The 25,538-nt window shown below is 34.5% G+C and overlaps 2 protein-coding genes across 2 annotated transcripts in view; one reads left to right on the plus strand and one right to left on the minus strand.

Moving 5' to 3' along the window:
- Positions 1 to 493: 493 nt before the first annotated feature.
- Positions 494 to 4,766, plus strand: LOC103194593 (prolyl-tRNA synthetase associated domain-containing protein 1). Its single transcript, XM_007938004.1, has 2 exons — positions 494 to 577; positions 4,338 to 4,766. The coding sequence occupies exons 1-2, from the start codon at positions 494 to 496 to the stop codon at positions 4,764 to 4,766; spliced, it is 513 nt and encodes a 170-aa protein (XP_007936195.1).
- A 5,386-nt stretch (positions 4,767 to 10,152) lies between these two features.
- The window catches only part of CCDC88A (coiled-coil domain containing 88A), a 185,109-nt gene continuing 169,723 nt past the window's right edge, over positions 10,153 to 25,538 (minus strand). The window contains exons 24-32 of the mRNA XM_007938006.2: positions 23,804 to 23,896; positions 23,446 to 23,660; positions 20,310 to 20,393; positions 19,100 to 19,303; positions 18,420 to 18,491; positions 17,369 to 17,449; positions 15,084 to 15,352; positions 14,433 to 14,892; positions 10,153 to 10,217 (exon numbers count right to left, since the gene is read on the minus strand). Of these exons, the coding sequence (XP_007936197.1) occupies positions 10,153 to 10,217; positions 14,433 to 14,892; positions 15,084 to 15,352; positions 17,369 to 17,449; positions 18,420 to 18,491; positions 19,100 to 19,303; positions 20,310 to 20,393; positions 23,446 to 23,660; positions 23,804 to 23,896 (1,543 nt within the window). The remainder of the gene's footprint in view (positions 10,218 to 14,432; positions 14,893 to 15,083; positions 15,353 to 17,368; positions 17,450 to 18,419; positions 18,492 to 19,099; positions 19,304 to 20,309; positions 20,394 to 23,445; positions 23,661 to 23,803; positions 23,897 to 25,538) is intronic.

The following is a 25,538-nucleotide window of genomic DNA, read 5'->3' on the forward strand; positions in this document are numbered from 1 at the left end:
ACTCCTCGGAAGGAAGGTTGGGCAATCCTACTTCCGTAGTGATACTGCCTCGGAAACCCAAGGAGGGGTCGCTATGAGGCGGGGCCGACTCGACGGCACATAACAACAACAATCTTTACGGAAGGTGACTGCCACCTCTTTATCCCTCACAGAGGCTGGTAGGTTCTGCCAGCAGCGAGAACTTTAGTCACTGTGCCAGGAAGGCTTGCTGTATGCTCTACAGGGCTTTCATTTTGTTAAAATGGTAAAATATGCCGAAGCAGCATCAGAACAGTTTACGAGAACCGGCGCCAGGTAAAAACGCACGCTTTGTCGGAGGACGCAAAAAAGACGCGCCGGGAGAGGCGCGCGAGGAAGACGCCAATCCGCTTCCGGAAAGCGCCTAGCGCGTCGTGAGGGCACTTCCGCCTCACGTTCGCGTAGGCGCGCGGCGGCGGGAAGCCGCGCCTTGGCCGCCCACTTGGTCCACTTCGCCTGCCACGACGGCAGGAGCATGGCGGGCGCCGACTTGCGGGCAGAGCTGGAGCAGCAGCTTGACGCTTTGTCCATCCGCACAGAAGTCGTCGAGCACCCCGAGGTGAGGCGCCCCCGCCGCAGGGCGTTTCTTGGGTGGGCGCTGCTGCAGTGTCTGTCAGGAAAAGTCGCTAAGACTTTGTGTGCCAAGGGTAATGCACAATGTGAAGTCGGTTCTAGGGCATTTCCCGGGTTCCAGAGTAGGAAAGGGATGTGACAGGAACAGCACAGGGCCCTTGATTTGGGACTATGAAGTAATTGAGAGAAAACGCAATTACTTTTTTCTTTCTTGATTTGACTACATTGCATGTCGAGAACTAGTGCAACATGTGGAGAATTTAAATTGATCAGGGATATTGGTCAGTTGTCCACTAAATAAAATCAGTTATCAAGCTGTTGAGAATATTGGAGGAATATAGCTGCTTGTATGCAGGCACTGTACAAACAGCGTACCAGCAAGGACACCGAGGTTCAGAGAGTTTGGTACCTTGCCATCCTGGCCAGTTTGATCCCAAAGCCTATACCGACTTTTGCATCATGGACAAAGATAAGCACCACCCCCAAAAGTGATTACAGGGATGCACATCTCTTATTTTCATTAGTTTGATGTATTTTTAACAATGTACTGATGTGTAGACTTGCAAATACTTTGTTGAACTTGTGTTATTGAACAAATAATTTGAATTTGTGTAGGGACCTAAAGTTTACCCAAGGCTACTGATAATAGCCATTTATGTGAACTTTCTGTGCTAGGTGCATGGCATGTGTTTTATGTATACCGTTATTTCATGTAATCCAACATTTTTAAGTAGACACCATTTTTATTTTCTAGAAGAGAAGCTGAGGCTTATCTTAAATCTTAAATCCAAGGTCATACAGATGTTTTGTATCTAGGATTTAAACCTGTCTTTTTAATACCAAAGTCTTAACCTCCCACTGTTGTGCCCTCATGATAGCCTCAATTTCTCAGAAATAAGGCAGATATGCCAATATCTGACAGTTCTCCCAGTAAAAGTGCAAAGTACTATATATTTTGTCATTTACTACAGAACTCCACCTAAATGACAAATTATTAAAATATTCAGGCATTTCCTACAATAGATTGCAGAGTATTTAAAATTGATCGTTACGTAATAAAAATATATTGACCACCATCCATATGAGAGTTTACTGTAGGTCATAGATAACATACTCTGGTTGCTAACTAAGTACCGCCCTCCTTACTTGGTTTGATCAAGCGCTCTTCCCACTGCCTTCCTGTTACCTTTTCACTATGTTGCCCTTTCCTATGTATTCCTGCCTTCTGAGCTTTCTCCCTGTTCAAATGCTGCCCTTCTGATCTCCCGTGGTTGATTGAGTGCCCTTTTCTAGTGCAGTTGTCCACCTTGTAGGCCTGTCTCCACCGGCTCGAAGTTAAACTATGGGAGTGAGTTCACTTCCAGGCCTGAAGGGTGACTAGGGGCCATGGTCTCCACGGTTTCACTAATTTCTGTCAGATCACTGGGAGAACGATGATGACGACGACGAAACACACTGCCATTCAGTCGTACCCGACTCATAGCGACCCCTCTTTGGGTTTCTGAGGCAGTATCACTACAAAAGTAGATTGTCCGCCCAACTTTCCTCCTGAGGAGTGGGTGGTGGGTTTGAATCCCCAGCCTTCTGGTTAGCACTCAAATGCTTTAGGCACTATGCTACCAGAGCTCCTATCAGACCACTAAGCCTGGTCTTCATGATTTTGAATTTTGTTCCACATTTTTCACCCACTCTATCCAGGATCTCTAATTTTAATCTTTGAATGCTTTGCAGTCCCCATCTCCCTTCTTACTGTCTCAGATTTTCCTTACATTCATCCCATTTCATTCATATTTGCATGTCTCCTGTAAACATGAGTTAAACCTTCAATAGGTTTTTTAAACCAGTATGAAATTGTTTAGTTTTGCTTGTATCTTCTAATGTTGTCTTTGGTGACAGAACACTTTCCAGGGATATTTGACTACTAGAGTTATTTAATTTTGTTCATAGCGATTTTTTTTTTTTTTTAATTTTAATCTTTGGGGAACAAAAAGATCCCATATATAGAGGCCTAAGTCTTCCAGAATTGAAGGGCATCAGTAATTTTATTCGGAGCATTCAGTTGAGACAGTGTTTTTCTTTGCAAGTGAGACATACAGATGCTTATGAGTACACATTTGATACAAAACCTTGAATTAGATGTAGGGATTTTGATAGTATTCATCTGTGGTAGAAAGTTTTCTGGCTTACTCTTTGACAGGCTCTATGGAGTGTTTTTAAGGAACTGGAAAAATAAACTTGATTTTTACAGAGATGATTGGGTTAAAAGATTTGGCTTAACCAAAATCACTGCTTTAATGCTTGAAGATAATTTCTTCAATGTTTTTATTTACAAAAATGGATTTTAAAAAGGGGACCAGGTTTGCTGGTCTGATAGAGCCTGGTGAAACCGCTGACTCTATGGCCCCTAGCTGCCCTTCAGGTCTGGAACTGAACCTGTGGCTTCCAGCTAAACAAGACAGGCATATCAGTTGAACATTACACTCCTTGGAGAGAACAATCATGGGAGAAAGAAGGGCTGTTTATGGACAGGGAGACAGCTCAGGGGGCAGGAGTGCATGGAGGAATGGACACAGGGAAGAGGTAACTATGGGGAGGAAGTAGGAGGGGAGCTGTTGTATTAGGGTAAATTGTAGTCCATGTCATGAGATTAAGTGTGTGTGAACTACTGTATGGAAAGTGAATTTACTCTGTAAACTTTCACCCAAATCACAATTTAACAAAAAAAAAAAAAGGTTTTAATTTGGACTAGAAATTAGTCAGTTTACAAGGTTTAGCTTTCTCCCCTCTCCTCCTACTATACACAACTGTGAAAAGGTCTCACATGACCAACACCTGAATCTGAATTTCTCCAAAGCACTCAGTCAGATGTTTTGCGGTTGTGTTCCTATTTAGATGAAGTATTTTTAGTTCAAAGGAAAATGATTGAGTACACTTTAACCAGTTTTAGCTAATGTCAGAACAGGAAATAAGGATGCTTTTTGGGTTCCCAAAAAATAGTAGATATGATTTACATTGGTATAGGGCTCAGTTACTAAATATGTAGCATGTTTGTCACTCTGGGTTATAACTATTCCTTTCCTGTCTGCTGTTGTAAAAGATTCAGAGTAGAGAAACCAACCCATTAAGAGTTAGTCTTTTTCAAAGTGTATGTGAACTGCTGTATGAGAAGTGAATTTGCTCTGTAAACTTTGACGCAAATCACAATTTAAAAAAAAGTTAAGTCTTCCTCATCTTTGATCTATTTGCTTCATTTTCTCTGACCTTCTCCCTTCCAGGTGGTCCTATAGTCTCCCATTTCTTCACCTGTGCATATTGTGAGCTCTTCTGATGTTCCTTCATTTGTTAGTTCAGGGTCTCATTTCCTGCTCTCAACCTCACTGTGGTTAGCATTTGTAGAGTGGAGTTTGTCACATGGCCTGGATGTAACAGAATGCCAAAGAATAGGAGTCTAAGGCCGTCAAATACTTAAAACTAAAAAAAAAGCTTTTAAGGAATGTGAGAACTTGGCCAGCACACTGGGATTAGAGAACCCGCCTAAGAAGCTACCTGGGATCCTGAGATAAGCAATTAAAATGGTGCAAGCGCTTGTAATTATTTGGCAATGGGCTGGAAATGTGTCTCTACCAGTGAAATTGAAGGCACTGAGCACTCCTTAGCCTTCCTGTTTACACCCAGCAAACAAATTACATATGTGTATGTATGGAGGAGTATATATATTTGTAAACTCACTACATGATATTTTACAGGTGTTTACAGTTGAAGAAATGATGCCTCATATCCAACATTTGAAAGGAGCACATAGTAAGAACTTATTTCTTAAAGACAAAAAGAAAGGCTTTTGGCTGGTGACAGTGCTTCATGATAGACAAATTAATTTAAATGATCTTGCCAAACAGTTGGGTGTTAGGAGTGGAAATCTGAGGTTTGCTGATGAAACAGCCATGCTGGAAAAATTAAAAGTTGGCCAAGGCTGTGCCACACCCCTCGCACTCTTCTGTGATGATGGAGATGTGAAATTTGTTCTGGATTCTGCTTTTCTGGAAGGTGGACATGAAAAGGTATACTTTCATCCAATGACTAATGCTGCAACCATGGGATTGAGCCCTAGAGACTTTCTCACATTTGTGAAGAAGACAGGACATGATCCTGTAATACTAAATTTTGACAAAAACTAGCTGAGCTAATGTTTAAAATAAATTGATTTCTGAAAGCTCTTTTTCTTTTTTGTAATTTATATAAAGCATTAAAAGTGATGAGTATTTGGTACCCTTGGTTTGGTGACTACCTAAATCTTTTCAGGGGAATATTTCATCTTCAAGGAGCTGATTTAAAAAAGGTGTATTGTGGCAGTTTTAGTCAATTCAGAGGACCCTTCCTCCCTGTCCCCCCTTCCTCCTACAATGACTCTAGAATTCCTTCAAAAATTAAGACAATTAACTGTTATGTATAAAATTATATATATAGTAGTATACTTCTAGAGGAAAAAAACAAAAGGCATATATTGTTAATAGTGGTTATCATCTTTGGGGAATAGGGATTAAGAAGGATTTTCACTTTTTGATTAAAAATTTTTAAAGCATTACTAGCTCCATATGAGGGCTGGAATAAACACTCTCCACTGATATCTTAAAACAAAAAAATGGGCAAAAGCTTTCTATTATTGGGTGCTTGTTTTTAAACCAGTGACTTTTCTCAGTGAAAAATAAGCTGTTCTTACTAGACAATTTATCTGTGGGAATTTTTAATTTACAAAAACTAGAGATGAAAAATGTAGCTGTCGTAATTATACTATTAAATTCAGCAGCAGAATATACTATACCATTAATCATTTGTTTAGTCACAGTTCAGAGGTTAGAAATGTGAATACATTGTACAAGTTTCCCTAAACTGTACTCAATTTTTACTTCCCCTCTTCAAATATGGTAATGGTATAAAACCCCAGGAAAATGTAGGATTAATTGTCATATGTATTATAGGGTTAGTTGTCATATAACAATCCTTCCTTGAGGATGTGACCTGAGTGAGGCTACAAAACTTCATGACTACAAAAATTCTTATGTCTTTTTCCAATACAAATGGGATATTCTCAACTGAACCACATTAAGTTTGATCATTCAAAAACTAATATTCAGCTGGCAGAGATAGTTTACTTGTACCAATTTGTATTACTAAAGCAAAATAAAACAGTCATTTCATGATACATACCAGAAATTACATAGAATTAAAAAGAAAAGGTTGGGTGTAAGAGATGTAAGTTAGTAAGTATTTCCTATAAATAACCTTATTTGAAAATCTGAAATTAGTTTTTATTTACTCTGTACTTTGTCTCTAAGGTGAAAAAAATATTTTTAGGTTGCTTATATGTTTACTGTGAAGGCAGTAATTAACAGTGATGGAAACAGTACCTCAGATACCTGGTCTAACTACTCTCCCCAATAGCTGCTTTCTCTAATGTAATTCTGCCTCCCAAAGTGGAAATGAAAAAGATTAATTTGTGCAACTCACTAAGTTTTTTTTCAGCCTATTCTGGGATTTATAGAATTGAAGACTCTTTCTCCTGCAACCTCCGAAACTATCCCCGAATGATTAGGACAGTCAGGATCATCTAAAAAGGATTATGGAAAGTTCTGCATTGTGTCTGAGAATAGGTTTTCTGGGTCAAAGGAAAAGGAATGAAAAAAATAACACTTGGCTAAAATTGTATTTTGTGATTTTTAAATGATTACTAACCACTTGTTACAAAAATTCATTTTGTTTTATTTTTATATCAGTTTAACTGAATGTTAAACCAAATTTAATCAGTTTTTTAGGAGAAACAAAGTTAAGAACTAAAAGGAAAATTAATGTGGTTTTAATAAGACAAGCAGACAGAACGGTGTCACTTTTGTTAGGAGTTGGGTTTCTGTGGCTATCAGGTATCAAGTAATAAACATTTTACCATTTAACTCCAAATCTCTCAGCATTAGTTTTAAAAGAAATTACAGTTTTTATATTATTTGATTTGGTATTTAATAATGTTAAGTACAATGACAAACATTGAAAAAGAGAATTCTTCATAGAAAAGAAAAAGACAATTTAAAATCAGATTTTGTTAAAGGGTATTTTAAGTGCAACTTTATCCATAAGCATTCCTTTTAAGGCATTTTCATTGTCCAAATATCTCAACATGTACATCAAGGTTATTAATATAAATGGGCTGCTTTTGTATTACTCATTCAGGTTTAAAGGAAAAAAAATACATTTCAAGACTAAGCTGAAAAGAAAAACACAAAAATCTACCACTTTTCTCTTAAGTAACTTAAAATACAAGTTATTTAGCATACATTATTACTCTTCATGGTAATTCCAGATTTGGTACGTATCTTTTCCACTTCCTGACATAAACTGCTAAGACAGTACGGACTGTGATAACTTCATTTGTGAGGTGACTACAATTCAGTAATACACACAGTGATTTTTAAATAGGTTTTTACCATGCCTTGGCATGAAAGGTGCTACACAAAAACCTATTTCATTAATTCTTTGGTAACCACTAATTCATCAACTTGGAGTAAACATTTTCACATGGCCAATATAAAGCACAATGTTGGAGCTCTGGGCTGAGACTATTACCCTGTGTACTGAATTCTTAAGTATTCCGGTGGAAACTGAAGGTGTTGATTTAGAATAGAGCCAAATAATTAAAAGCAGATGGCCCAAGTCAGTTTCCAGTTGGTTTTACACCATTTTATTTGGCCAAGGAAGTTTGTCTTGGAGAAAAGAGTGGTTTCATATAAAGTTTAATTTCAAAGGTATCTTTTGGAGAAAATAAAATATTCATGTGGTTATAATTAGTCCTTTCTTGAAATGGTAAATAAAAGATAATAAATACAATTGGGAATATCTTCAGTTCTGCAGTCTTCAATGGGTTTCCTTGGTTGTCTCTTTAATTGCCTTTTCTCAGCATCATCCTAATCACATTCAGTATTTTACAGGTTGCCCTTAAGCATTTTCTACTTGAGTCTAAACGGTGCTTCTTAAGTCAGCAGATTCCCCATTTTAGGATATTAGTGTTTTGGAGAGGTCAAGCTGGTATATCCTTCACCTTCACTGAGCTATGTCCTACTCATTAAATTACAACTTTGAGTAATTGTCCTGGGATATGTCCTAGTTGTGCAAATTAGATGCTAGTTAATATAAATCTAAGTTACCTACTTTCTGTATTTAGGTAAAACACAATTTCTACATTTAATTTCAATTTATCCACCTAAAAATGAATTTACATTTTTTACATGCAAATGTCTGTAGAATGGTATGATGGCCATTACCAATTTGATACTTGAATCCAGGAAGTCATCATGAAGAGAGAGATGTAAGGTGTAGAGAATAGGTTTTAAGTATGCCTTTTGTGCAGTATTTGTATTTCAGTAATAATTATTTGTATTTACATTTACACAGCACCTTTCATCCAAGAGTTTCATCCAAGTGACTTAACTTTACAGCATTATTTGCTGGCAAAACCTAAGTTAATGGCAGCATTAAGTAAGTCCAAGTTCTCTAACTCCCATTTCAAATTCTGGTCAACTAAATTTGCTGTTTCCTTTTTTTTTTTTAAATGAAGGTTTTTTTCTGAAAATAGACTAGGAACACACATTGACATTGCTGTTGGACTATGGGGGGAAAAAAGAGACACACAAATTTTCTTATGCTAGTGGATTAATAATGAAACAGTTCATAAACCACACACTATGGAATATAGAGTTATTCCAAAAAGAACTTTAGAGCTGGTAATGAGAGCCTAAGAAGTGAACTTTTAAAATAAACAAGTCAGTATCTTTTGTCATTTCAGACCTTTAAGATTATTCTGATATTTATGTTAATTAATGAATTTGCATTAATAAGAATCAATGCATTTTTTGATTTCATACGAAAATAAAACTGTGATACAAAATTGGAACTACTAAAAAATTAATGTTTCCCTGGGTTAATGAAATCTACTTTTTTTGTGCTTCTTCCAAATGTTTAAGGTAACAAATACGTACAGATATTTCAAAAGTACCAATAATAGTTATCAGCTTTAATGTGATATTATAAAGGACAAAACAAAAAAATTTTATTAAACAATAACCTTAATAATAAATGAGTTCCTGGCAAAATGCAGAGCATATTAAGTTATTTACATTATTTTTTGCTATAAGAAAACTTCTTAAGCAACAGTTAGCTCTCAAGTTAAAAAATTCAAACACACATACATCACTCAATATCGAAGAAGGGAAATGAGTTAAAACGTAACAGCTTTTTCTTAGGAATGCCATTTGCTGGAAAACCACTTCACTAAAAAAGTTTAAGAAAAACACTCTTTAATTACACCTTGGATCCATGTGTAAATGCTTAGTGTTGCTTAGTGAGGAATATGGAAAGCATATCACTAAATTTTTCATAACTCTAATGGATTTTTCCGTTTTATCTTATGAACTGAATTTCTTTTGCAGTGCATCAAAATAATTGGCTTTTTAAAAAGAATCAACACATGCAGTCTGCTAACCAAATAAGGTTCCGACATGCCAAAACATTTTTTTTTTCTGTATCTTAATATACAGTACATTCCACAAAATACTACAGCATTTAATTTAGATTTACACAACTAAATATAAATGGCTAGATTTGGGCAAATCCTTAGCAGAAGCGTTAAGCAAACATGGATAAATTCATAAACAAATGATAAAAGACAGAAGTAGACTGTTCCTGGAGTACTTCTTGAAACCATAAAACACTTGGTCCTTAGTGCGAGAACATCCTTTATTCAGTAGATCTTAATAATACAATGTATAATAAGTCCTAAAACCTAAAAGTTTTGGCAGTTGATTCCAGTAGTGCTCCTTGATTCAAGGAAGGAATGAAGGTTTGTATTGCCTGCTCTATTCACGAAGGATTGTTAAAAGTCTCCTTTTTAAAGATTTTTTTAAAAAATGATTCCTATAGTTGGCTGTCTTCAGAAATAAAGGCTTCTTACTGAGAAACTGAAGGACACTTTTCTCTCTGTATTTAGTTGGAAGGTAGAAAGAAGAAAGAAAACATAAGAAAAGCTTGAAGAAAAAAGAGAGATAAAATATAGACCAGCCCCTATAAGAACAGCATGCACCAGGTATCTCTATTGGAATGAGAAAGTGACAGAAAGTCAGAGGCAATTTTAAGTGGCTCTTCATAGAAAAGTCATTTAGTTTATTCTCATCCCTTATCAAAGTTGTATTCCTATTACAAAAATGACTCTGAACTAAGAATATAATCCCTAAAACATTATTCACTAATAAAATGAAATTTAAACTGAGAAATAAAACAATTTCTAAAAGTGTGTTCCCTGCATGGATAGGCAAAAACCTATGGGACCCAAATAATTTTGCTTTACTAACTAGTAAGTAGGACAGAAAGTCAATGAATTAAGCAAGCAATATTTACAACTGTTAATGCAATATGCACTCTTTCTCATAATGCGGTTAGTTTGTATAAATGAGACTTATCTCATTTACATTTTAAGTCAGAAACTCACCACTTGGCCCACATGTCATGTAGTGGGTAATAGAATTAGGAGCTTTGTTGCTCCCTAGACCTGCTTTTTGAAATTCTGCTTTCTTGTACTGTGTCCACATCTGCAGGAGAAAAGCATTTCATGTTATTTAATCAAAAGTTAATACATAATACAATTAATGAAGATAAGGAACTAATGAGCTCTCACTGAACAGGGCAAGGAGAAGGAATTGGTAACTGCCTGGGAAACTTATTAATCAGACAGTTAACATTATTTAAAGACTGATCTTTGTATTTTAAAATAGTTACATTATTTAAAGACTGATCTTTGTATTTTAAAATACAGTTACATTATTTAAAGACTGATCTTTGTATTTTAAAATACAGTTACATTATTGAAAGACTGATCTTTGTATTTTAAAATACAGTTACGAAAGGTAAAACTTTTTTTTAAAACAAACTATTTTAATTACATTTTTTCCCCTCTTAGTGTCAGACAGATTTACTTTATTACTAAATGTCACGTAGAATTTTAAAATAAAATCTTGCATGCAGCAGCAGGAACATCCACAAAATATTTATTATTTACTAACAAAACCAGAGCTCAAGGGATATTTTATAGGTAAATTATGTACTTACATTGATTATAGCTAAAATTGCTTGGGCCAAAGGGGACACAATGCCTAGCAATAAAAGTTTACAATGCCTCACAAATATAATTTCTAGAAATCAAGGCCAGGAATATGAAAGCTGTCCAATTTTATGATTTATAAAATTAGGATGCTGGATTTTCATTTTTTTTTTCTTTTGTGAAGCCCTAAGGTATTTATGGAGGTATTTTAGAGGAAAGTGCAGCTACTCAAGTCAATCAGTTGTTTCACGTTTATCTTTAAAAAAAAAAAATCGGGGGTATCACTAAGATTATATACATCTATATAAACAAACTGACTGCCATCAAGTTGATTCTGACTCATAGCAACCCCCTTTGGGTTTCCGAGGCTATAAATCTAAATATATTTACAGAACTCCTCAGAAGGAAGATGAGGCAATCTACTTCTGAAGTGATACTGCCTTGGAAACCCAAGGACGGGCCGCTATGAATTGGGTCCTACTCGACGGCACATAACAACAAACAACATATTTACAGAAAGTGTTATATACTCTTTTTTTTAAAAGCATGGGAAACACTGGTTTTATATGATCTTTAAGGTTCTCCCCATTGCTAAAATTTGATTCAAAGTGCTATTCCACAAGTAAGAAACTAGTGCTGTTTTGCAAAATTTTATGACTCTACAGCAGATGGTTTCTAGAGGGAGTCAGTCTAGTGTATATTCTCAGTCCTCAAGACACGTGGATATAGCCTTTATCCTACATATGCAGTGTACATTTTCTTTTGGAAAATACACTGCTTATACAACCATAGCTATTTGAGTAGGAAACATTTCTTTCTTGTAAATTTAATTTTGTAAAACACTGAGTTATTGCCATAACTGCACATGATTTTCCAGTGTATTTTGAATGAATTAATGTTTTCAAGTGTTATGACCAAATTTATAACATTTAAAAAATCTGAATAGCTGTAAAATAATCTTTGACTTGATACAGAAAGGGAATGATACTATTTATTACACCTAGTGTATAGCCCCCAACTATTCTCATTTATGTTTACTATCAAGTGTTATTACTAGGTTATAAAACAAGAAAAGGGTGATTTTAATTTTTCAGACAAGGAGAGTATTAGCAACAAAAGCATTTGAACTGATAAAATTATGCAAAAGTTGATAATAAAGTTCACAGATCCATTTCTTCAGAAAATACATTAGCCAGAACTGAGAAACATGAACATTTTCTGATTGTGTTCATTTGATTACCTGCCCCTGAAACATTATTAGTAATAACTATCTATGAGAAAAGAAGTCTGGTCAAAGGTAACTACTATTTGGGCCCAAGTCCCCAAAATGATCTTGCAGAAGTACTAAAGGATGGCTTAATATGCAATGAATACAAATTTCACTGAGCAAAGATTCCCTATAGATTTTGTTCTCTTTGCTGTAATTAATAATAATATTTTTAAAAATCTCCTCCCCATTTAGAATGTCCCATTCTAAAGCCTTCTTTTTAGATGCCAGGCTGACTTAATTTCAGTAATATTTGTTGTCGTCGTTATGTGCCGCCAAGTCAAACCTGACTCATAGCAACCCCTCCTTGGGTTTCAGAGGCAGTATAACTATGGAAGTAGATTGCCCAACCTTCCTTCCAAGGAATGGCTGGTGGGTTTGAACTGCCAGCCTTCTGGTTAGCAGTCAAGTGCCTTAGGCACTAAGCTACCAGAGCTCCTTCAGTAATATTTCGATTAAAAAAAAAAAAAAAAAAGAAAAGAAAAAAACACTCTGGAAACAGAGCTAAGACATACTTGTCCGGAAGTAAGTGAATCAGTGTTATAGGTACCCCCCTTTTTTAAAAATATTCTGGGTGTTAGAGATTCAAGTTACTAGATTCTGCTTTTAAAATACTATGATCACAGAAAGATTACTTTAAAGTTTATGACACTGGAGTTAGAGTTTTAGCAAATGTATGGTTAATTTTGGCTAAAGAGTTTGTATTTATTCTTAGTTCTAAAATCTGTTCCACTAAAAAGATACTTATTTAAGTGGTTTCACTTGTAGTTTTACATTTTAGCACAATGTTCTCGTTTGTAAAAATTCTGTTTAAGGACATACATATATAATTTAACAATAAATCACTTATACAAGTAACAATCTTCAAAAAAACTAATCTTTTTATAATTCTTTTTGAACTAACGCTTCGAAATCTAAACACTTCTTATCCCCCATTTTGTAAACTTGCTACACTTTTTGAATAGAAGTAAAAATACAAATTTCCAACACACTGAATATGATTTGGTTTATTTCTTTTTGACTCTGCATATAAAAAAAGAACTAGAAGAACTACTGTTAACTGACTGTAAGTAAAAAAAGTCATCTTGAAGGAATGATAGTACTTGACTCTTATATTTATCAGATGAAGAAAAGTGCAGAGGACAAACAGAATTAATACAAATGCTCCTAGTTACTGCATAAATTACATTTGAATTCGATGGGGTTTGTAAGAATCATACTAAGTTTATGAGTATTAACAATGTTTTACATCTGAACAACGTTTTATAAATATGGGTAAGAGTAATTTGCTACACATAAAGCATTAAATGAATTATTAACTATTTATCTGAAAATAAAATGAAAGGACAGATGGCACAACTAAATTTTTAAAAAATGACATTTTTACATATTTTCCTTACTAACACTGTTCATGTGCAAGATGAAGTACATGTTCAGGGGTAAAAAGAAAAGGAGAAAGTGGAAGACAGAGGGAGAGAGGAAGAAAGGGAGGGAGGGAGGAAGACAGGGGCAGCAGAGGAGAATGAACATTCTCTTTCAAAAGCAACAGAGCAAATACGACCTGGAAATGCATGCATCTGTTTTAACATGCTTTTGGATATCAAAGTTAACAATCTTTTATCAGGCAACAAATGTATGAAAGAGGAGCATGTATTGTTAAGGCTTTTAAGGCATGCAGAAAATGTACAATGCAATTATAAATTCATGCAAAATTTGGTGTGGTTACAAATTCACATTTATATACATGCCATCATGTACAGGTGAACACTATGCCACAATTTAAACGTAAAAATATAAACCTAGCTATGCTACTTTTCAAAAGCAGCTCTTCAAATCAGATTAGAGAAGCACAGTGCATATCAAAGGACATCAGTATCATATTGGTCTGTTTTGATCATACACAACCATATTCATACCAAACAGTTTGATTATCCTCAGAAACCAACAATGCAACTTCTGTGTCACCATGATTGAGGCATGCAGGAGTGATAACATTATTGCTATCTAGAGAAGACTGTGGGTTACTGTTATTAGGGTTTTGATTATCAGAAAACTGTTCATTATCTTTCTGTGTAGCTTTATCCAAAGAAGTGGAAGCCTGATCAGTTACTTTAGTGACTGGTCTTGGGGGGAACCCACTTATGTTACTAACTAATTCTGTATTCAGAGATAAAAATGGCTGAGATGAATGAGTCACAGTAAATGACCCTGTGCTATCTTTAGCTGATATTCCGAATGGATCACTAGACATATTAACAGTGGCAAAAGTTTGGTTTAGAAAATGTGACCTTTCTGTTCCTGAGTTTCTAGCCTGGGCATATAGAGACTCAGAGCAGAATGTTGGCGTATCTGTAGGTAAATCATTTTGCACACGGGAACCTAAAGTAGGTGTTGGACTGTGACGTATATGAGTGGACCATTGGTGTAAACAGTACTCACTAGATGCTGCAGTGATGCTATCAGCAGAAGCTGGTGGTGAATCAGCTGACATAGGTAGCCTACTGTCCTTGGTCAAAAAGTCATGGATGCTTGTCCTTCGAGTAGTTCCTTCAGCAGTAGAGATCACACTGCTTGCACGAGGTAAAGTAGCATAAGGATTACTATCTTTTGATTGTCGTGACAGAGAAGTTTCTTTTACTAATTTTATCTTTCCTTGAGGGCCTGGTGTAGGTTTTCCTGGAGGACCAACGAAGTGAGTATCTTCAGTCTTTTGAGAACAAGGTCTCATAAATTGTTCAGGCTTAGTTGTCCGTCTATCACGGAAGTCCCCTGGGGTTCTTCCACTTACTGACCTGGTCAGACCACAGCTAATTGGTTTGTCCTTTCCCAAAAAGTCAGAAGAGACAGACAAACTTTTCATTACTTCATCTAAAAGATTCTCTTGACTTGAGGACTTCATCTGTTTTTTTAAAAAAAATCAAAGCAAATTAGTGAATGCAGCCAGGATTTTACTTTCTTGATGTATAAAGTTGTAACATAAAATTACTAGTATCTCTAAACACTCCTTAACTAAAAATACAATTCAGTTCAGTCACAGAAATTTAACTTGTGGTGTTTATTTAAATTAAGGTCACCACGGATAAAACTAACCTGTATTGAGGTAAGCTTGTTGCTTTCTTCCAAAAATTGCTGTAGAGTAACTACTTCACTTCCAGGGGAACCAGTTTTGATCTTGTGATGTGCTCGACTCTCTAATGTTTCAGGCATTTTGTGCTGGAGCATTGGACTTGATCTGGTCTGCCTTTTCAAGTACTGGATTGGGCTGCTACCACTGCTGGACCACACCTCATGATCATGAAGCATGCTAAATTCTCCACTGCTATGGCTTTGTGGCCTGCTTTGGCTATTAACAGCACCTGCTTTTTGGAGTAAATGGTATATTAAGAGTTCAGGAATGGAAATGTGATTAATGCTATTTAAGTAGAAAACTTTTGTTGACTGGGTAGCTGCTGTTATATAAAAGGCCAAACTCACTTTCAATTTTTTTTTAGAAATGCTGTGTAAACCATGTTAATTTTCCATAGATCTAACAATTGTCTACCATAGCCAACTTATTGTGTCCACTGACAAATACTGTAAACTTCACAAGGGCAAAGACTTGCTTTTACCACTATACCCAGGGTCTAAACAACCTCATACAAAGTAAGCAATCAATACATTTGATGAGTAAATGAATGAATAAATAAATGAGTGAAAAATGTATTATTTAAAATTCAAGTTCAAATAATTAAAGTATGTCACAACTTAGAATGTGAACATGTTATAAGAATCTTAAATTATTTCAAAATGTTAAAAAATTATTCTAAATGCTAAAAATCCTATTCTGATTTTTTACTTCTCTATGAAGTTCTCATTCCTTACCTGAAGACTTATTTGTTCACCCTAAATGAAAAACCTTATTATTATTATTTTTTAAAATCTAAATAGCAAGCATATGTGTTGTTGTTGTTGTTGTGTGCCGTTGAGCCGGACCTCATAGTGACCCCTCCTTGGGTTTCCAAGGCAGTATCACTACGGAAGTAGATTGCCCAACCTTCCTTCCAAGGAGTTGCTGGTGGGTTTGAACCTCCAGCCCTCTGGTTAGTAGTCCAGTGCCTTACACTACCAGAGCTCCCAACAGGCATGTAAGAAAGTCAAATGGAGATATGAGGTAATTACTAAGAAAATTCCATTAAGAATATGAAATCAAATATATAGTATTTTATTCTTTTGTCTTATGCCTGATTCATCTGATTGTTCCCACTCTCTACCCTTGGCTATATCGCCTTAAACGACTAAGTTAAGACTGAGCAATTGTATAGAATACAGATTATCTGCCTCTAGAACAAAGCTCCTTAAAACTTATGCTATTCCTTAAGAGTGCTGACTGTTTTGATTAGTAGCAAACTGGATAGTGCATCAGGACAGAAAATTCAACTCCACAGTTTGCTAATTTCATCCAGTAAGGTCGTGAAAGAATTTGGCTAAAGTTATGTAACATTTCATAGAAATAAATTTTCTTAAATTTTCAAACCAGAAAAAATCCACTTCTTATTTTTAGCCTACATTTTTCTTCTGGCTATAAGAATATGATTATTAAAAAAAAATATATAATCTCTCTCAAAATCAGTTTTTCTCAGATCACTGCAACAAAGTCATAGCATTAATGATAAAATTGTTACAGATCATTTTATAACACACAAAGCAAAAAACAAATGCATTCATTATAATTAGACAACTCTGGACTGTTGAGAATAACTATTATAATCTATTAAATAATTCTAGAATCTGACTAAATAATAGGTAAGAAAAAGGTTATCATTCAAGGTTTTCAGCCATTTACATAAAAATCTCATCTTGGAATGCTTATTAAAATTATAAGGAAAACTATCTTGAAATAATTATTTATATAAGCTATATGCATCCACATAGCTCTTGTTCTATACACACACACACACACACACACACATCTGTCTCTATTTTTAACAAGTCTTCACTATTTAGTGGATAAATTAAGTTAAAAGACTTTCTAAAATATGTCTGTTATGTGAGTTCAAATGTATATGCATGAGAAAATTAAAGATAACCATTTTCATGTTACAACAAAATTAAGTAAAATAAAGATTTACAGATATTTTTGAAGTATAAAGATTACAAGAAAAAATTTTATCTGTGAGGATGGAAATCAGAAATCAAAATAACTGCTCCTGTTTTTACATTTGTACACACTGAAATACACTTGTATTACAATGTAAAAAGCTGAACATTTCCAAGAAACTACATTCCCAACATAGATGATTTGGATTTCGTACTTTAACCCAGCAACTTCATCCTATCATCCACCTTTAAATACTGGAAATGGATGGAGCACATTAATAAATTTACCTACAGCATACCTTTGACTTCATGGAGTGAAGCATTATTATTGCTATTGCTAGTGGATGTTCTGCCACTATCAAGGCTGGCTGGTCTCGAAGCTAAATGAAAAAATCAGGAGACAGTGTGATAAAACTTTCAGCTGATGACACTGAGCTTTACATTCTGATCACAGAATGCTTTAAGGAAGCAATCAATCATGCATGTTTTCACAGGCTGAGCATGCCCACAGAAAGTTAAATCTTACAGATTAGAAAGCAAAGGCATTTCCAGGTAGTTCAGAATGATGCTTTAGAACAGGATATTTCTGAAACAGTGGTTGAGATTCAAAGAACAGAAGATAAAGTGCATATTTAGATTTGAAAATGACTTCTAGATGGCCATCAGGACAGTTTTAGTTGAATAGAATGGCATGCCAAAAAAGAAAAAAAACAAACAAAAAAAACCTAGTGATTAGGTCACTTACAACAGATCAGAGAAGGAACCCTGCACATTGCAGAGATGCCACAGACAGGAGGAACATGAGCATCTGCACGTTTAATGTCCTGTATTCCTACCCATACAAGGGAAACAACTGCACAGTTAACACTGCCCTGTGCTAAATCTTAAAATCTCAGTGAGACATGAAATCTCTTCAACATGTTATCCAATTACTGTTAATAATTTAGTTAGGCAAGGTATGATTTGCCTGATAGAAATTTAAAAATCTGAAATATTCAATGATGTAGAAAATTTGGTTTCTTAAAATTCATCTTTTACCAACATAATTTTTTTTCAACAGTGGTGATATGTAACTCTCATAACTTTAGCTTTATGCAAAGATGGCAACAAAATTACCTTTGAGTATTGTGCAGGAATACTTTATAAATGACCTTGACTAAAATAGAGAACATATAGATGAAATAATATCCTTAAGAGGGGCAAAAGAGAGTATTAAGTTTAAAGAAATGGCAGAAGTAGCTATGAATGCAAGTTAGAAAAAACATGCTTGCTGGCAATGCCACATTCACCTATACAATGCAAGATTCTTAGCATTCCCATTCTGTTCATTCTCTAAAGTTCATATCTTACCATGAACTCTTGATCCCGTACTAGAATCATCACTAATACCTTGTGGGCTTATATCTTCAAAGGATGTAGTATCTACATGAGATAGTAAAATGGATATAAAATATTTTCGTAACCAAAAAATTGATTATAAAATTTTATTTACATAGAATATGGCTATTCTTTTTCAATCACGTGCAATACATCTTGGTAAAACATATTTCATAGACTCAACCAGAAACTGGAAGTAGGAGTAAGAGACAGAGTGGCTCTGATGAAGGTTGACTGGTTATGGAAAACCCCAGAAGCAATGAAACAATCTCCCCTGTGACCCTGCAAAGCAAAGCAAGAGCCTAGGTTATTTATTGTATGAAGTTCTCTGTTTGAATGTGTGTTATTTATTTATTTATTTTTAAGAACTTCTATCACTTCCTCCTTTCTCACTGTTTACCTGGTTTACCTCTCCTTTTCTTGCTAGTTTATTAGCTGCTTATTATGAATGGAGGCCTAGGAGAGATTTTAGTTATTTGTATAATGTCCTAAGTTTTTGAAATGATTTGAGAATTCTTCCAAATAGAATCCAGATTATGTTTTTGTAATTATTTCAGGTTGCTGCTTTTAAAAAAATGTACACAAGGGATAGTCAAATTAAAATTCCAGTTGCAAACAGTTACACCACAGTGCAAATAGCAGACGGCCTATACCTTTATTATTAACCAACTGCTTGGATCTGAAGCCTGTAGAAGAGTTGACAGTTGAAAAGTTGATGGCTGTAGTAGAGAAGGCCATAGCTCCCAATTCTTTTCTCCTTTTACCCGTTGAAATATCATCAGGAACCTCCAAATTCTCAGTACTACCTGTCCACTGTCCTCCTGCTAGGACCATGGACTGCACCAGGTCATTCATGGCTGGGATGCAAATGAAAGCAAATGAATCAGCATGGTTAATGTGTTCACTTTTATATCTGTTCTGTATTATAAATGATCTAGTTTTTGTCTATGGATTCATGTAAGTGAACATCAAAAACTACAACCTCAAGGTCATTTGAATTATGACATGCATTCAATTGAATGAAATGAGTAGGCCAAAGGCTGATAAATTTCAGTAAATACTTTTATCCTATTCCCCGCCCCCTTTAAAAAACAGGAAAATAATTTTAACTATGTACAACTGCCATGCTTTTGTGCAGTGATATGCAATATAATTAGAAGTCTATGTAATGTGATCTTGTGGTGACAAAAATGGAATGAATAAAGGTAAGATGGTGAGCAGATTATATATAGCATCATTATTGAAAATGATAGAGTCCTTGGTCAGAGCAGGTTACTGAAGAAATTATTCATTTTATGAATCAATTAAGTATATCATTCAATAAAAACCTGAAAGAGAGGATATCCAAAGTGACAGCCATTTAATGTGATTATGTAATTACCCATTTCACTTAAAAAAAGAAAACTCAGAGTATTATTATAGAAAGAATGACAAACATTTTCAAGGGTTATAGGCTATTTTATTTATTTATTTAATCTGGTTCATATAAAATAAATTCCTAAGGCTAATGGTTTTGTTATATCTTTTTAAAGTAAATTTCTTTGGGAAAAAAATCTCTATAGAATATAAAATTAAGGGTTCTTTTTCCTGCCAACTTTTAGAAAGCACTGGAAATTTACAAGTATATTACATGTATGACTAAACATATGCATGTATATATACATGTATATGTATCAGTAAACATACATATAATGTAAATTCAGTACCAGTTTGAAAAAAATATTCTCCCAGCTCCTTGTATTACAGGAAGACTGCACTTTACAAAATAAGAAAATTGGCACAGTCCGAGAAAGGTTAGTGAAATATTAGTAATGGAAGCCAGTGTAGTCATTTGAAAGAAGCTGAACTGTCATAAAGTCTTACACATGGAACGACGGTAGCAGGCCTTCATTTTGTCTTTATCCTTCGGTCTGTTCCTCAAAAAGGGCAGTCTTTTCAGTGCAACCACTTTAATGTCAGAGCATGAGGAAAAACAGAAACAGGGAAATGAAAGAAAAAAGGGAGAAGAACAGATGGGAGTTAAATGTTGAAATTAAGGACAGAAATGAATGTTTGAGTTTCAGCTATGTAAGCTATACTAAAGCTATTATTCTCATGCTGCTGAATGATAATGAAATATGAAATATGTACTTTGATACTTTAAAATACTTGGAAAAGCACTGAAGACAATGATGAGGAACATATACTTTGAAAACTTGGAATGGTTACAGTCATTTAAAAACAGGAACTGATTAGGATTATTCATGGAGGAAACAATTTTCCTAGTTAACTTGTAAAGTTATACCTTTAAAAATTAAGGCTACTGATGGGTCGTGATGAAAATGTACAGAGCTTTTCAATCTTTTGTTTTTCAGAACTTTTAAATTATAGGGCTTTATTTCAGAAAAAAAAAAAAAAAATTAGGAAAATGTACATTCTACCAAAGTATTTCAATAAAATATATCAACAAAAATTAGAATGCCCAAGGATATTTAAAACAATCTAAAGAAACTTTAAAAAAGCCCACTAAAAACTTTTGCTTTTTTTTCTCTAGGCTTTAATTAAAAAAACAGGAAATTAACTTCTTTGTTCAAACTCAAATGTGGTATATTATTTAGTACACATTTTTTTTCCCCTAGTAAAGTCCTTCTAAAGATAAAATAAACAATTATATTTTAGTTCATTCTGCAAAAGGTTGGCTGGGGGAAGAAAGAAAAAAAGACTATTTTGATAATAATAATAAGTGTTAGTAAGCTCCAATAAGACTAATGGATAAGCAGGTACCTCAAGCAAGTACAAAATGATAGAAACCTATCTATGTACGTGTAACATTTTCAGGTTTTGAACGGTTTTGTGAACAAGCTTATGAAAGAAAAAATCAAAGGGAACACTGCACAAAAAAATATTGTGAATAAAAGTTAGGATTACCACTTAAGTATAGGAGTCATTGGAACAAAAATGAAAATGTGCTAGAGTCACTAACCATCCTTGAGCTACATTTTTAGAAAGATTTAGATACTTAAAATTGTTATACCTTTTTGGAAATGAAATTTAGGAGCTAGGAAAAAAATTTGTAAAAAGACTTAAAAAACATACATAGCCTTAATAATTATGCTTTTTCTCAGGGTTTGCCTTCCTCTTAAACAACCAAAGCTTTTCTGACAAACTGACAAGTATCATGCATTAAAGACAGTGCAATGGACAGGTAGCTTTTTAAGTTATTTGACGGTTACTAGGCACAGTCATGAATCATTTAGCTTTTAATTTGACCAATTTTTTCTAGCTTGGTAGACAGTTGTTTCCATGATTAAAAAGAAATGATCTGAAAGCAATGTAAAAATGGACACTTAGCTAAAATAAAGCTGAGTGGTTGCAGCATGAACATGTTGTCTTATTTAGGTACTTTTTTTGTTCTTTTTCTGCTTTTAACTGTTGTCCAAAGACTGCTTTACTGACAGACAGACAAATCTTCCAAAATGGACAGGATAAAAAGACTTTTAGATTTCCTAGTGGTGAAGAATGATCCCTCTTATGGCAGTTAGTTTGTAGATATACAATACCCTTTTTCCAAACCATACTGAAATTAAGGGAACCTTAGTATTGTTGGGTTTTGTGTTTATTTTAAATTTCTAAAACTGAACAATGGCAGGAAAGAAGAATATTACTTCCTTCTAATTCTATTCTAAAAATTTCAGCAGATAGTGTAAAAGAGTGACAATTTATACTTAAAAAGATGGTTTCAAAAAAGACTGTGCCTTTCTAGTGTGTGTTCTCTTACCTGAATTACCTTCCTTTAATTAAAAAAAAAAAAAAGAAAAAAACACAACTAACTAGGTCCATTATAATATCTCATTAAAAAGATGTTACATATTTTGTATCACAAGGTAGCAGATAAAGTTGTTTGCCACCTTTAACAAAAAAAGATGATCTCTCTACAGTAATAATTACTCAGAGATTTTAGGCAGATTTAGTGGAAAAGACTAGACTGCAAAAGACAACAGGTAGCAATAATCTTATGTGGACACACAGAATTAAACTGCTTTACTGAGACTAATTTATAGGTATGTGTATGGTTTTTTGTTGCTTACCTATGGATATTAGATTCCAGGATACTATAGTACTCACAAGGAGCCCTAGTGGCACAATGTTAAAACACTTGGCTGCGAACCAAAAGGTCAGTGGTAGGAACCCACCAGTGGCTCTGTGAGAGAAAAGATCTGGCAATCTGCTCCTGTAAAAATTATAGCCTAGGAAACCCTATGGGGCAGGTCTACTGCCCTCTTATGTTGCAATCAACTAGACAGCACATAACAATATAGTGGCATCCTAAAATATATTCTTTAATGTCTAATCTCCTACAGAGTAAAATATTTTGTCTTTTCCACGAGGTCAAAACATTATATACAATTCTTTGAGGGCTTTGAGTGAATAATTAGGAAAATAAAAATCTTATGCATAAATGTCTTACTTATTCCTCATAACCATCCTGTAAGGTAGGAAGGAAAGGTAAAATGCTTGTCCATGTTAACAGGACTATCAAGTGGTAGAGTATTTTGCCACTTATTTCAATGCTCTCTGTACTATAATATTGTACTTGCCTGGCTAAAGGATAATAATCTCTGTGGCTGAAACATCTCTCTAAATACACATAATATAGAAAATGACTTGATTGTACACTGTAGTAATAACACTTTTATAAACTCACTGCCATTGACTCGGATCCAACTCATAGTGACCCCTCCTTATGTTTCTGAGGCGGTATATCACTACAAAAGTAGATTGCCCAATCTTCCTTCCAAGGAATGGCTGGTGGGTTTGAACCGCCAGCCTTCTGGTTAGCAGTCAAATGCCTTAGGCACTATGCCACCAGAGCTCCCAATACTTTTATAATAATATGGAAATTTTAAAAAAATGTCATTAATCAGATTATTCTCACAAAGGACTGTTTAAGCTACTTAAAAGAAATCTTTAAAAAGGATTCTAAGTCATTTTTAGAAATCACAAGTTTTTAAGCACTCACTGCTGCTTTTCTTGGTCCCCATGGTTTGGCCATCTTCTAAAGAGTTTGAACCTACTGAAGAACTATCTTGACTATCTTGATGGGGGAGTTGAAGAAAGCCTTCACTGGAATCTGAGCGGGTGGGTGTTAATGTTAGAGATTTCTGACGTTCTCGATTAAGATCTTTCTTAGACTTTATCAATTTTCTCATTTTTAGGGTAATCCAGTTGCCTCTCCTAATAGGATAATTCAAAACAAAACAAAACAAACCAACCTCTGTTTAAAATTAAACTTATAAATCCTTTACACAATTAAATATTAACATTTAACTTTCATTTTATTTTCAGAATAAAAATTTATAAAGTTTGATTAATGGTACCTTCTAGGAGGTGATGGGTCATAAAATTTGTACTGATCCATAATTTTCTCTTCTAATTTCTCCTTCTGTCGTCTTAATTCATTCAGTTTATCACTATAAAAATAAAAATTTTATTTTAGGACATGCATATTTTATATCATTATGATGATAAATTATTTTTGACTATGATCAAATTTCTTTCCAACACATAAACAAATACAGATACCAGGGCTGCAACTACAACCAGGCTTGTTACATTAGGTAGTAATAATGGTGTTTTTTTCTCCTTTCTTTAAATTTGTCACTTAAATAAAAAGATACAGGATTTAAAGCTTCAATTCAAGGATTTGTTTGCTTCAAGAAAATTATCATACTATAATCTCATCATGACAAAGAAATCCTCTCACCATCTTTTTACAATTATTAAACAAACAATATTGTGTCAGCATTAATTATTTCCCTATTCTTAAATCCTTAGTATTTATGATAATTTTTGGAATGAAAGTTAATTTATATAAGCAAAAAAATAAGCATGTTAGATATTTATGTTGCTTACAATTATAGGTATTACAAACAATTTTGTAAAAAGTCTTTATGCAAATACATTTTTTTCCTTTTTGGTAAAATTACATAGGTTTAACTTACTTGTCAGAGAATTCCTTCCTGCCTGTAGCAATTCATGACTATATGAGTTTCACTATACGCTAGTCTCATTTTTTTGATTACTAGCCAAAAGGTGGTAGCTCTAACCCACCACGAGGTACCTTAGAAGACAGGCCTGGTGATCTGTTTCCAAAAGTTCACAGCCTTGAAAACCCTATGGAGTAGTTTTATACCACACATATGGGGCTGTAATGAGTTAGAAATGACTTGACAATAACTAATAAGTATGTATTATATATAGGGACATCAGAGATCACAGACCAAAGTAGAGTGATCACTCTTAAAAAACCATATTGCCAAAAAATACTATTTACTAAACAAATATTTAATGATCATTTACAATGAGCAAGGCAGAATGTATCTATAAAGTTGAATAAGTAGCCTGGTTCAGTTTATAAGATATATACATAATATTGTAATCCAAGGCAGTAGCAGTTCCAAAATAAAGGTACTGTATAAATAAAAAAGCTTATAAAAGGGAAAATATTCCCACCATGGAGTTGACTGCCAGTGTCATCATGGTGAATAACTACCACCAACTGATCAAAGATGATCAAAGGAAGCCTCATGAAAAAAGAAGCCATATTAGATGGCAGTAAGGAAAGATAAGAGTGCTATACTGAGCAGTTTAGCTTGAATGTAGGCTGAGAGGAAACAATGAGAGTTTCAAGTTTATATTTTACTCAATATAAAATTAGTATTAAATGTCTCATCACAAGCAACATTAAGAGATCTTTGTTTTAGGTAGTGTAACCCAGTGATGGAATAGGATATATCAGAAAGATTGGAGGTGAAACCATCTAGGAAGGTATTGGGCAATCTAGTTGAGAAAGATGGCTCAATTAGTATGGTGGAAATTAGAAGGAACTGATGTGAGAAATACAAAGAAAGAAGATGCTTTGTGAACAGATGGCTGCCATGCAGTTGGCCTTTACCTTTACTATTAACCAACTGCTTATATCTGAAGCCTGTAGAAGAGCTGACAGTTGAAAAGTTGATGGTTGTGATATGTTGTTGTTGTTTAGTGTCGTTGAGTCGTTTCCGACTCATAGCGATCCCATGCACAGCAGAACGAAACACTGCCCGATCCCGC

The sequence above is a fragment of the Orycteropus afer genome, unplaced genomic scaffold, assembly GCF_000298275.1.
Source record: "Orycteropus afer afer isolate SDZICR_OR568_19922 unplaced genomic scaffold, OryAfe1.0 scaffold00046, whole genome shotgun sequence".
Taxonomy (NCBI): domain Eukaryota; kingdom Metazoa; phylum Chordata; class Mammalia; order Tubulidentata; family Orycteropodidae; genus Orycteropus; species Orycteropus afer.

Coding starts and splice junctions, on each gene's coding strand:
- LOC103194593 (XM_007938004.1), top strand. CDS start 494: ATGGCGGGCGCCGACTTGCGGGCAGAGCTGGAGCAGCAGCTTGACGCT. Junction 578..4,337: donor AAGTCGTCGAGCACCCCGAG/GTGAGGCGCCCC, acceptor GATATTTTACAG/GTGTTTACAGTTGAAGAAAT.